Source organism: Arctopsyche grandis, chromosome 2, assembly GCF_051622035.1.
Source record: "Arctopsyche grandis isolate Sample6627 chromosome 2, ASM5162203v2, whole genome shotgun sequence".
Lineage (NCBI taxonomy): Eukaryota > Metazoa > Arthropoda > Insecta > Trichoptera > Hydropsychidae > Arctopsyche > Arctopsyche grandis.
The window spans coordinates 26,155,116-26,168,141 of record NC_135356.1 but is presented as its reverse complement, the minus strand read 5'-3'; the positions used below and the strand labels follow the sequence as shown (position 1 = coordinate 26,168,141).

Below are 13,026 nucleotides of genomic sequence, written 5' to 3'. Positions count from 1 at the left end.
TAGTCTGTCAGTATTATGCTTCTTAATAATAATCAATGGAACTGGAACTGTTCAAACTTTTATGCTTCTAAATAACAATCAATGGAAATGGAACTGTTCAAACTAAATGTCAAGAACATCTTCATGCATTATCATGGAATCGTAAAAATTACATGGAGACAAACTTTTTCAAACCGATTCATTCTGTAAGTTTCATTGTTGCATAAACGTGTTGCATTTCAATTTATGTTTTTTTTTATCATTAAAGCATCTGAAGACAATGTATTAATTTGACTTATTCTAGAAGTTTTATTGCAATATAAATAGTGGTAGTAATTATTAATTTAATGTATTTTTATGTAGATCATTATTTTTGTCGAATTAAATATACTTTTTTGACTATGATTTATTTGTTATTATTGAGTCGTTAAGAACTACACAATCTCCTTTTTACTTTTTTTTGAGACGAATCTGTCTCAAAACAACATGGTGGCTGGTTATGAGATACAACACAACTCTAGCCAGTCCCCATAACAATATTTTTATTTTTATAATTTGAATTTAAAAAGATGCTTAGTTCAAAAGGCGTCATTTTTCGTTTTATGATAATTTTAAACGTAATAAGTATATCGGTAAATGTCTTGTTGTTAATAAACTGTATAGGTACGTATAATAATTGCGCACCGTTTTAATCACGGCACGGCAATACTCGAGTACTCTCACACAGCAGCCAATGACAGTGGCCAGCGGGTCCACTACCAGCGGCAAGTGAGCCGAGAAGGTCCACCTCGTCTGTAAACTCGGCATTTATCGAAAGTAAAGGAGCAACGAACCAACATGGCCGAGTTAGTCCCAACTCGCAGGATGGTGACCGAAACTCCACCATGGTTGGGTGATCATTGGTCACAAAGCGCTCCCCCAAAAGTCACTTAAATCTCTATTACGGAACATCTGGCAGCCGAAAAGTCCATCATACTAACGAAAACTCGAGTGCCAAATATTCCACATTCGCGGTTTCATAGCAAAAATTGTCTTTGTGACCATCGCAATGTAACTAATAATCCAATTACCCTCGACCATATCGTAGAGCCACCACAATTTCAATTAAACAAATATCCGTACTAAAAATTATCAAATCAATGCAAACAATTTTGATTGTCTATTTATAATGGCAAAATAAAAATATAGTGAGAAAATAATGGTCGGATTTGTGGATATTACTAGTATATCTGTGCAGAAATGTCAAAGTGACAGTTTACGTTTGACGTTTATAGGCTCGTGGTGGAGTGAAAGTGAATTAGTATTTTAATAATAATAATTGCATAAGATGTCTTCATCTTCTTTCTTGCCATGGAAATTCCTTCGACACTTGTATGCAAAGAGTCCAAAAGAAAACGCGATGAGTAAAACACACCATCAGGTTGCCATCATAGTAAATACATCTAGACAGAAAATATGTATTCTAGGTTTACACGACAGAATTGACGAATTCGCACGCTGAAACTTCGCCACACGATCTTATCAACTCGGTCTCTGGAAATTTCGCCGCACTTCTAGTGAGTGGCCGAATCGTAAGTCAATCCGCTTTATTATGTACATTTATATATGGCTATATACGAAGCACTTTATATTTATACATATAACACTTTACTTTTATGTGGATTGGCGATCCTCCCGATGTCTGGCCAATTGGACGATCAGATTAGAGTCTGTTGTTGGCCTCTTGCAAATGTTGCTACATCCAGACCAACCGAACAGTAAGCCCATTTCATATCTATTTACAATATTATAAATCATATAATTAATGTAATTTACAATCATGTGGATTGATTTCAGGTCGACAGCTACAATATGTATCTACCGACTTTATCAAAATTTTTGTTGAGATAAACGATGAAAATTTTGATTTTACGTTTTCTTGACGCACGTTTTCCACCAGTTCCATCAATGAAAATCCAAAATTCGTGTCTTTCGATACGGCCTAATAAAGACTTTTCCGGTCAGCTTTATTATGAACATCCTAAATGTAGCTAGTCACCGCAGTAGAGATACATATCTTGTTATAATCAAATTTTAAATAAAACTCATTAATTCAAGAAAAGTATTTTTATTTCGATAGTTTAAAGATTTTACAAGATAACATCACCTTGTATAGGTCTTACCTATAAAGTCTTAATTTTTTAAATTGCTAATTGCATGTAACACTCACTTGAATACAATAGCAAGCAAATATTAAATAAGAATAACAACATCAATATAATAAGAGTGAAGATGTCATTGAATCATATCAATATGAAACATTATGACTAAAAACTTAATGGTAAATATGGAATCATAAATGTATGTTAAATTTTACGGTGGCATCAGTAGTCCCGTAGATCAAAAATCTTAAGCTATGTTTATTTAAAAGAAGATGGACCAATCATTCTACAGAAAAATTTCTTGGGAGGGTCTTATCTTGGATGGGCCTTACTTTGGAATGTTAGAAACAAAATATGTATTCTGTTATGTTAAATATGCTTAGCATAATATTACGTAATACATTCATAATACTCATCCGTCCTCACCGCTTACGTTCAAAAATCGCATTATTACTTTCTACATTTTTCGGTCATACATTCTTTATTTTATTAAAATTATCCAAACGCTTTAATGTTATAATACTAATACACTCAGAACTTAGATTTAAAATGTGAAGGGCAATTAGCTTATAGACTTGGATAGCATATTCTAAGTTTCTTACTGTATTGTATACTTGTTACAAAAATATTATTGAAAATCTATAACGTCGTATGGCAATATTAATGCTTGCACTCCGGTCCTTGGAATGCTGAGACTTTTACGGGCTATCCATTCTTCACATCTCGGATCATACTCACAGACATCGTCTAAAGATTTTTGTGCAACTGTTCCCCCTAAAACAATTAAGATTAAATTAAAAATTGAAGAAAGAGATAGTATAAGGTAGAAAGTATAGCACTTTTGAGTAATTATGAATAAAAACGTAAAATAAGAGTTGTCGATTTAATTTCATTCTCTGGAATTCATATCTGTAGTGTTGAAAATGGCCACATGTAGAGTTCGTTCAACGAGAGAAGAAAATTGAGACAGTGTGCGTGCCCGGGTGTACAGATATCGTTAGTCTGCCGATACGAATCCACGCCTTTTTTGCTTCTTGGTAGACGCGTGGCTTGACAGTGACGGTGGTTACAAAGTTCCCGAGATTTTCTCGAAATTATAAATAATAAATGCGTTCTGGGATATTGGAAAAAATGAAACAATCCATAGGGTTTACGGGCAAGCGCACTACTCTTCACAGTCCAGACAGAAAAAAAATGTCCGATGACAGAAAATTGTTACAAGAGAAAATGTGCATTGTATATAAAAGAATCACATTTTTAAGATCAATAGCTCGATTTAGAGCAGAAGGTAGACCAATCGTGTATACCGATGAAACATATGTATATACATTCAACACACAACACAAGTCAATGACGTGGAGAGATTCTTCGGAAAGTGGCATTATATGTAAATCCGGCATCCAAAGGAGCAGGATTTATTGATTGTACACGCCGGTACAGAACAAGGCTTTGTTCCAAATGCCTGCCATCAAAGAACCGGAGATTATCACCATGAAATGAACTTCGACAATTATAAGAAATGGATAACCGAAAAGTTGATTCCAAATTTGGAACCGAATTCTGTTGTGGGTGATAGATAATGGATCTTATTTTTGACCCTAGATTCCTAAAAAGATATTATAAAGCAGTGGTTGACATAAAAAAATATTTATTTTGACCCGCAGAGCTTTATAAATTAGTATTGGAGCATAAATGTCGACAGAAAAAGTATGTTATAGACTCTAAGGTCACCCCCATTTCAGCTGGAACTCAATCCAATTGAAAAGATATGGGAAGTAATTAAGGGATGTGTGGCTTGGAGAAACATAGAGATGACAATGAACAGTGTAAAAGAACTTGTGGTTGAAAAAATTGCATATTTAAAGATGTGTGGAAAAATGTTTGTAACCATGTTTTATATTTTATATTTTTATTTGCAATTTTTGCATTTGTATTTTTTATTGGATGTTTTTGAATTATTATAATATTATTGAAGTATTGTTTAGAAAAGATTAATTCAAGTTGATTAGAAGTGTTTTTGGAGCTCAGTGCGATACTGGAATTTGAATGTTCATTTATTCATTTATTGCCCACAAAAGGAATGATGAGTCGAGTATTATTTATAAAAAAAAGTATCCAGAAATATCTAGATATTTTATGGTATAGAAGAAACACATGATAAAAGGATCATTTATGACTACTCTAAAAACCTTTATGAAAAAATTTGCTGTAAGTAATATACAAAATCTCACCTATGAGAAACAGTTTGTTTTGAGAGAAAATAAGTGCGGCTCCTGATCTCGCACTCGGCAAATCAGAAAACTTAGTCCACACGTTGGCTACAGGATCGAATGATTCCATACTTAGGAGATGACGTATTCGATTACCGATGATGCTGCAAAAGCCACCGCCGACGTATAACTTCCCATTGATTGTCACGCTCTAAAAACGATAAATTATAAGTATTGATGAATATATATATATATATATATATATATATATATATATATATATATATATATATATATATATATATATATATATATATATATATATATATATATATATATATATATATATATATATATATATATATATATATATATATGTATGTATGTATATGCTGACTGTGTTTACTGTCAGTTTAAGACATTTGATGAGAATATAATCAGAAGATTACTATTTTATAACAGTTAAAGTTTTAGATTTTACCTCTCCACTGTCGTCAATGCAGTTTTATAATCACTAAAACCCCCGATGACGTACACGTCAGTAGATGAATTGTCTGAAATTGTTGCCACTTGAAAGTTGAATCGTGGTCCATTTAATGATTTCAATTCGTGAATCTGGCCATCCTTTAAATCTATATATATTACCTACAAACGATAAAGATAAATTATTTCGATTATACTATAAATATGTATTTCTATCTATATTATGTAGTTATATATTTCTACAATATTAGTTTATAAAATAAATAATTGATTTGATCTACATGTGAATAGTAGTCCGCCACTTGGATTTTGTTATAGGATATCAAACTCTAACTTATAGCTAGTCAACTAGATGTAACGTAATTAATTATACCTATCTAAAAATTTGTTACATGTAGATCAAAATATTGGTGAACTACATCACATCAGTAATTTGGTAATTACTAATTTGCACATTAGTTATTAGGGTCCAATTTACAACACGTTTAAAAATAAATTGAATCATACTTCGCTAAGAGGTACCCCGATTATCGCTTCAAATATTCTTATCGGTCTGCATCCACCGATGATTAATATCCAATCGTTAACAACGACTGAACCGAACCTCGCACGGTCGATATTTAGTTTTTTTGATTGGGTCCACGTATTTCTGACTCCATCGTAGATATCGATAGTACTGGACGCCTAAAAACATGTACATATTCAATTTAAATTTATACTCATTTCAGTTAACTTGGCAGTCAGAAGGAAAATATACGATTCTTATTCATCAGCAAAATGTTACCCAAAATTTATATATATTTATATATATATATATATATATATATATATATATATATATATATATATATATATATATATATATATATATATATATATATATATATATATATGTAGTATGAATCTTCTAGAGTTTAGAAGATGAAGTCTAGAGTTTTCCAATTGCTGATGGTAAGTCAAATAGGGTATAGCATTTATACACCATACTCACGTCTGTGAATTCAGAGTCACCAATGACTGCCAGTTTTGCTCTCCCCATGCGATATTTGGGTTTGCTGAGATGATTGGGTATCATCATTTCATAAACAGCTTGATTGAGGTTGATCATACATCCTTCGAATGGATCGCATAATTCCACAACTTCAAGGAGGAAAAACTGAAAATAAAAATTAATATTCTATAATGTTATATAATAATAAAAATCATGTAATAATAATATTATAAATTTATATAACATTATTATCGAGTGATAGAAAAATACGTCAGTGATAGGGAAACACAAAATTATTTACCTCCATGGACAACAATTTTAGCCTCACTGATCTTAGCATATCTAATAATTTTTCTTTACGATTCTTTTTGTCAAAAGTGATCCAAAGTCTCACAGCATGGAAGACTTCTTCTTCGGAAGACACATTTAATCGATCTGATCTCAAAATTTTCAATACGAGAGAATCCGGTAAACGACAGAACTCTGGCGTTTTGTACAACTGAAATATGTGTAAATATAAATTATTTATTGTTAATTAAGAAATAATACTATTTTTTACAATCGACACTACTCACAATCCCAAAATTATCAATAATAAAATCCATCGCTTTTTGCTCTAAACTTTCTAAAGGTGTCAACATCCCCATAATATTCGATAGATCCATAGCTTGGTTCAGGCGAATCTCGTCGATGTCCAATATGCAACAGTTAATTTCGTGAAGTGTGCATCCACTTACCGAAAAACAAAATCATTTATCAACGATTATCGAAATTTATTTATTTATTTATATATTTATACCAGGAAGGCCTAGCAGGTAAACCCCATGGGCCTTCCTGGCCAATAATAATTACATATACACAAAAATATACATACACGTACACACATTTGCAAATATATACACAAATACATATTTAATAATTCGGGAATAAAAATTAATTCATTACTCAAACTCCTAGAATTAACCCTCCCGCCAGCCAAAAAACTTAAGATCTTTTGCAAGTTTGAAAAAAATTAACTAATTATATGAGGTGATTCACTGGGAGGAAAATATAAAACGCATATTAAAAGAGAAAAATTATTTAGGCGAATATCAACCCAAACATGTTCACCGATGGTATTGAGCTGATCAAAAAGGCAAACAGATTGAACACTAACAGCTCGTAGAACCAGAAGAACTCCCCCGCCTCTGCTGCAACGATCCCTCCGAAAAACTATGTATGTATCTCTCATCGAATAATTCACCATTCCGTGAAATGAAACGATATTTACATATAATACACGTATTTTAGTAGTATAAGGAGCGTTTATAAAAATATAGCGAATATAAAATTTAAAGTGGCTTAAACGTTTTACCGAAATGATTTGTTAAAAGCTTGAAATGGGAGCGTTTACAAACAATTTTCGAGCTTTTTTAAGAAACACGTAAAAAAAATATAAGAAAACATGAAATTCTGTATTACTTTTTATCGATTTATCATTTTATATTATGGACTTGAATTTTGACGTATTCTGAAGAATACTGGTATACAATATAAACGTTATAAAATATATGCAAGAGCACACAACTCACCTCAAGCACGAGTAATCTTCGACTAAGCAAAATGAATCATTTTATTTGTAAAGAATTGTAAGATGATAATGTATGGCGTCTGCAGCGTGTGCAGTTTTAGTTGCGAATTAAAAAATTGCACATTTTTGACGTCACCCAGACCATCGCTCGCAGAAATTCAACACCTTATTTACATATGAGTATATTTGCCGTGCTAAATATCAACTTAAAGTTTTATCAATTTTATTATCGAATACCTTTGAAACAATAAGCTTTATTGTTGACTGTTGATAAAGCTCCAATCTCGACCCAACGCTTTTCAACTCATACAATGTATGTACATACATACATATGTAGGAACACACACAACGTTCCTTTTCACACGAGCTCCTTCAATTCCAAAGGCATTAACGGATCCAGATAATAGTCAACGGGGGGGGGGGTGGGGGCATTAAAATATTGTTAAAAGTACTGGTCAACAAAATTGGCATTTCATGAGTGATGAGGTTCATAACTGCTCCAAATCCACGTTATACTAAATAGGAAGAAGCATCTCGTTTTCGCAATTTTATAAGATTTGAAGACGGAGAACATTCTTCTATACAAAAGTGTTTGTATAGAAAAATTTTGCCAACAAACGCAGATATTATATTTTACTTATAGCTTTTATTGAGTTTCATTGATCACCTTACAGCTTCAAATTGGTTTTGTTAAATTTGGCATTTAAGCTATGTAAATTTACATATATATGTCATTTTTATGAGCAGATTTCTGTATCCTAGTATGTACAGTGTTTTTGTAATAAGAATTTGTGGGATCCTCGTTCAAACACTGGTTTTAGTTCCTCATTTTTGGATATTTCAATAAATTGCCCCTGTACTGGTATAGATACATCTGAGTTTGTGAAAAATAATCTCTCATTTATGGCATTCCTTTTGATTTTATTTACTGCTCTAATGACATAATCTAGTGAGCTATATAAGCGTTCAATAAGATCACAATGAACAAATAATACATTCAGTATAGCTTGTTTTAAGCATGCCAGAAAGCCTCGGTGTCGTTGCCGTAGCACCGTCAGTAGCAACGGATTTTTAATTATTATAACTTTCATAATAATGAAAATGTCTCAACTGCCAGCTCATTTCTTTCATCCGAAAATATTCTCTCCACATTGGCATTGTGGGCTGGAATGGCAAATATTCACATAGTTTTATTAAACATGACTTCTGTTCAATATGCTTGGTATCTCTAAAAAACTTCAGCCATTTCTCTTCCATACTCAATTTCAGCGTTGTCTCCCAGTTTTCGTTGGTATTATTTTTATTTAAATAATCTTTTAAATATACGAACTGGTTGAAAAGAAGCTCATTGTTTCCAACATCGATGTTCCTTACTTGCAAATATTAAACGGTTCGTTCTATTTCCCTCCATTAAGGAACTTGCTTGAGAGTCATCCAATCGAAAGCATTAATTTTTTTGAATGATTGGGACCACTTATCAATGTATTTCACAGCAGTGTTAAAGAAATCGACAGTCTGTTTTTCGAAAGTTTCCACTTTGGCATTGTTTTCAGAATCAAGCTTTAAGAGATTCAAGATTTTTTTATCTTGCTCATATGTCGTTTTGTCTCTTCTAATAAAGACTTTACTTCCAGGACTGTGATGTTTGATTTTTCTATTTTTTTAATTTGAGATTCAAATGTATTGAGCTGTGAATTCAAGAAGCAAAAATAGGCTTCACTAATTGGATCATCAAAAAAATCTTTAAGGGCTTTTGGTCTGTCTTCATTAGCAAAAAAATATTTTAATGGCTACCACAGATTCAATATTCTTTCAATTGTAGGTAAAAGTGATAACCACCTAGTCCCAACGTAGGATAATAAGTTTTGGTAGGCAACACCAACATATTCACAAAAGCCTTTGAGTTTTTCAGTACTTGAATTTCTTGACGACTATTGATTCAACATCGACAGTCAAAACATCAGCGGCTATTGATAGAGTGTTATGAAAAACGTGTGCTGGACATCCTATGCCTTCAATATAACTTTCCGATTAAGAATTCAGTTTAAAAAACACATAATTTCCTCCAGCTCGGTTTAGACCTCCGAAGTTAGTGTTCGTATTATCTCCACAAAAAGCGATAAGCTTATTCATGGGAATATTTAGATTTAGATCCTCACTGCGCCGATTCTCTCACGCAGAGTTTAGGGAGAAAACGGGACAAATACGGGACCGAGTAGTGAAATACGGGACGTATGGCAAGTCTATACATAGGTATATGTACATATGTACATGTAAAAAAAGTTTCAAACTAATCCGTTGAGTGGTTTAGGAGATACATAATTGGATCCAAAAATTCAGATGATGATGTAAACTTTTAAAAGCCCATATGTACATAATATATGTATGTATCTACTACATATAATTATAAATTTGGTTCTGTTTAAATTTTTATAATTTTTTTTACTCTTTTTTAATTTTTGTTACACGGTACTAATACTAACGGTGTCTACTAATATGTATTCTATATGCTGTTTCTTTTTTAAATAAGCGCCTTTTTGACAGAGAAAGATTGTACCTCTTGTTGTACATCTGGTTCAACATATACATAACTATACATTGTATTATTAAAGGTCTTGTCTTGTTGGTCACCAAATCACCTCACCACCGACTTGCCCTGAATTATTAGATCTAGAGCAGAGGTTCCCAAAATGGTCCGTAGGGACCTCCGGGGGTCGGTGAGGACTGACAGGAAGAAAAAAAAATGGGGTTCCACGAGATGTAAATGGGGGTCCACGGACCGGAATCAATGGAATCAAAATTAATCAAAATAATGCGGGTTTAAATACACAGTACAAGAAGAATTGATTGGATTAAGTACAAACGAAGAACGTGAGGTACAGTTTAGAAAGGATTACCAGCAGTTCTGGCTGCAGAAAGATATCCCTGTTTTTTATCCTGTATTGTGGGCTTTCTCAAGAAAGTTTTTGATAGCATTTCCTTCTTCATACCTCGTGGAAAGAGGTTTTGGTGCTGTTACCAATTATCTTACGAAAAAAAGAAATCGGTTGCAAATCACTGAACGTGGAGATTTACGACTGTACCTTACGAATTTGAAGCCAAATATTGACCAATTGATATCGGAGCATCAGGTTCATCCCTCTCATTAACAGAATTTATTATTTTATGTAAGAATTTTATTGTGTTTTGATTTGTTCATTTTCATTAAAAAAAATTCAATAAAGATAAGAGTAAAAAATATACATATTTTTTTTTACAATTGTCTACTATACAAAAAATTCGGGTGTGACCAACCCATGACTTTATCTATGTATTTGATGAATATAAGAAGGTTACAAAACAAAATTCGATATTGAACTGATGACTATGATAGCGATACAAATTGAGCGCAAATGTATGGAAACTTGCACAAAACAAAAGATCTACTTCCGGTTGTCAGATTTTGTTCAAATTTTTTTTATTACTAAAAATCACTATCAGTATTATACTCATTAAATATCAAGAAAATAAAAATAATTTTAAAGGTCAAAATAAAATAATGAAATATTGTTATAAAAAAAAATACTACTTCCGGTTTACAAATTCTGACCAAAACCCTACCAGCTCTAAGTTAGTACATAAAGGATAGAAATATAAATTTTCAGCTTAATACGTTCAGGGGTGCGGACAGAGTAGTGGGCACAACATTTTTGACCTTTCTACGAGGAAAAAAATCCCACTTCCGGTTTATAAAATTTAATTTTTTTTTTCATTTTCATCAAATTGCTACAAGAATTATACTTGAATTTTTTTGTGACGAACACACATGTTTAAGGGGTCGAAAAAAATAGTGGAAGAAAAATCGAACAAGAGTAAACTGCTACTTCCGGTTGACGGATGCTAACTAAATTTTTTAATTAACTTGGTATTAAACTTTAACTTCTAGATATGAAATTTCAGTTCAATAAACCAAAAGGTTTCTGAAAAAAACATAAAAAACTTCAATTCTCTAGAGTAAAAGTCCTGCTTCCGGTTCAGATAGAAATATTTAAAAAATATGAGGTTATAAAAATTATTATTTGTATTATATTTAAAAAAAATTCAGTCCGATCCAACTAGTGGTTTGGGAGATAATTGAATTCAAAAACTTAAAAAAAGAGGACACCTATAAGGCGAGGTACCATTTCCGGTCAACTTAAAAGTTTGAAAAAAATTTACGTCGTGTCGATAAAAATTTCAGTAACCGATACTAAGTTTCAGTTCGATAGGACTAACGGTGTTAAAAATATCCCCAAAATACACACCCACGCAGACACACACACAGACACACAGACACACACACACACACACACACACACACACACACACACACACACACACACACACATTTTTTCTAGATCATGAAAATATGATCAGTGATCGATTCTGAGTTCGAATCAGTCAAAATCTCGAGTTCGAATTTTCGCATGATCACAAAACTTCATCTATTGTTACTACGTACATAGATAAAGTAAAAAAACCTATCACAGTGTGTTCATATTTGTATTTAAAAAAATTAGAAAATTTCACTATTAGGCATCCTGGGGGAGGGGGTCCACGAAGGATAAAATACTGGGCTAGGGGTCCACGGGGAAAAAAAGTTTGGGAACCTATGATCTAGAGCAGTGGTTCTCAAGTGCGGCCACTAGTGGATTTTACTGCGGCCACCAGCGACTTAATAGTAAATAATACTAATATTGAAAAAAAATTAAATATATTTTAAAAACCACAAAAAAGTAACTTAACAATAATATTATAGAAACCATACTCATCATTGACAAACTAAAATTATAGCGAAAAGCCTTGTGACAGAAGTTGAAAATGACAATTTTATCTTCCGTTAGTGAGATTTCATAGATAAGATTGACAGAAACAACTTCAAAATTAAAATTAAAACTTAAAATAATAGAGTGTCTAAAATCTCTGAATCTGGAACTTGATAAAAGGTTCGAAGAATTGAATTTTTTTAAAACTGTTTCTTTTGTATCTTACCTTTTATTATGATGACAAATGAAAATTTCATAGTACTACAAAATAGATTAAAATCATTTTCAGTATTGAGATTAATTAACTGGGCTAACGTAAAATGTGCATTATTAGAAATTAGTCATGATCAAGTACTTAATAACCATTTTGATAATATTTCAGTTAAAAAAATTTGTTCGGAAATATACGTTGACAATGAAACAAACCAATATAAAGATTTGGCAGTAATTGCTTCATTAATATTGTCTATTTTTCCCACTACCGTATATTGCGAAAGATCATTCAGTGTAATGCACTTTATTAAAAACAAATTTAGAAACCAGCTGACAGACGCAAACTTAGAAGCAGCAATGCGGCTTGCATTGGAAGAAAGGAGTATTGAGCAATTTCCATTTGCATTATTATTAAATAAATAGATACCAAAATGTTAAAATTTCTTTTATTTTATGAATAAATTGATCCACTTTTTTTGTAACTTTAATTTATTTGATTAAATTTGGTGCGGCCACCAGACATTTTTATGGGACCACTATTATCACATGTGCGGCCACGGTAAAATTTCGCCTGAGAACCACTGATCTAAAAAAATTTAACCGAAGCTGTGGCATTCTTATATATTGCAGCTAACAGTCCCACATAGGGTTCCGG

At 32.1% G+C, this 13,026-nt stretch overlaps 1 protein-coding gene and 1 long non-coding RNA gene across 2 annotated transcripts; one reads left to right on the top strand and one right to left on the bottom strand.

Annotated features, from left to right (window-relative positions):
* The first annotated feature begins 1,191 nt into the window (after positions 1-1,191).
* Positions 1,192-2,073, top strand: LOC143922500 (uncharacterized). Its single transcript, XR_013261582.1, has 4 exons — positions 1,192-1,350; positions 1,446-1,550; positions 1,681-1,736; positions 1,816-2,073. It is a non-coding gene; the product is annotated as an uncharacterized LOC143922500 (long non-coding RNA).
* A 2,228-nt stretch (positions 2,074-4,301) lies between these two features.
* LOC143922330 (kelch-like protein 28) lies at positions 4,302-9,945 on the bottom strand. The gene is made up of 9 exons (XM_077445554.1): positions 9,932-9,945; positions 9,290-9,397; positions 6,380-6,536; positions 6,106-6,303; positions 5,805-5,969; positions 5,321-5,497; positions 4,820-4,975; positions 4,352-4,541; positions 4,302-4,309 (listed from the first exon to the last, which is right to left on the bottom strand). Exons 1-9 carry the CDS (start codon positions 9,943-9,945, stop codon positions 4,302-4,304), a joined length of 1,173 nt encoding a protein of 390 aa, XP_077301680.1.
* Positions 9,946-13,026: the final 3,081 nt, after the last annotated feature.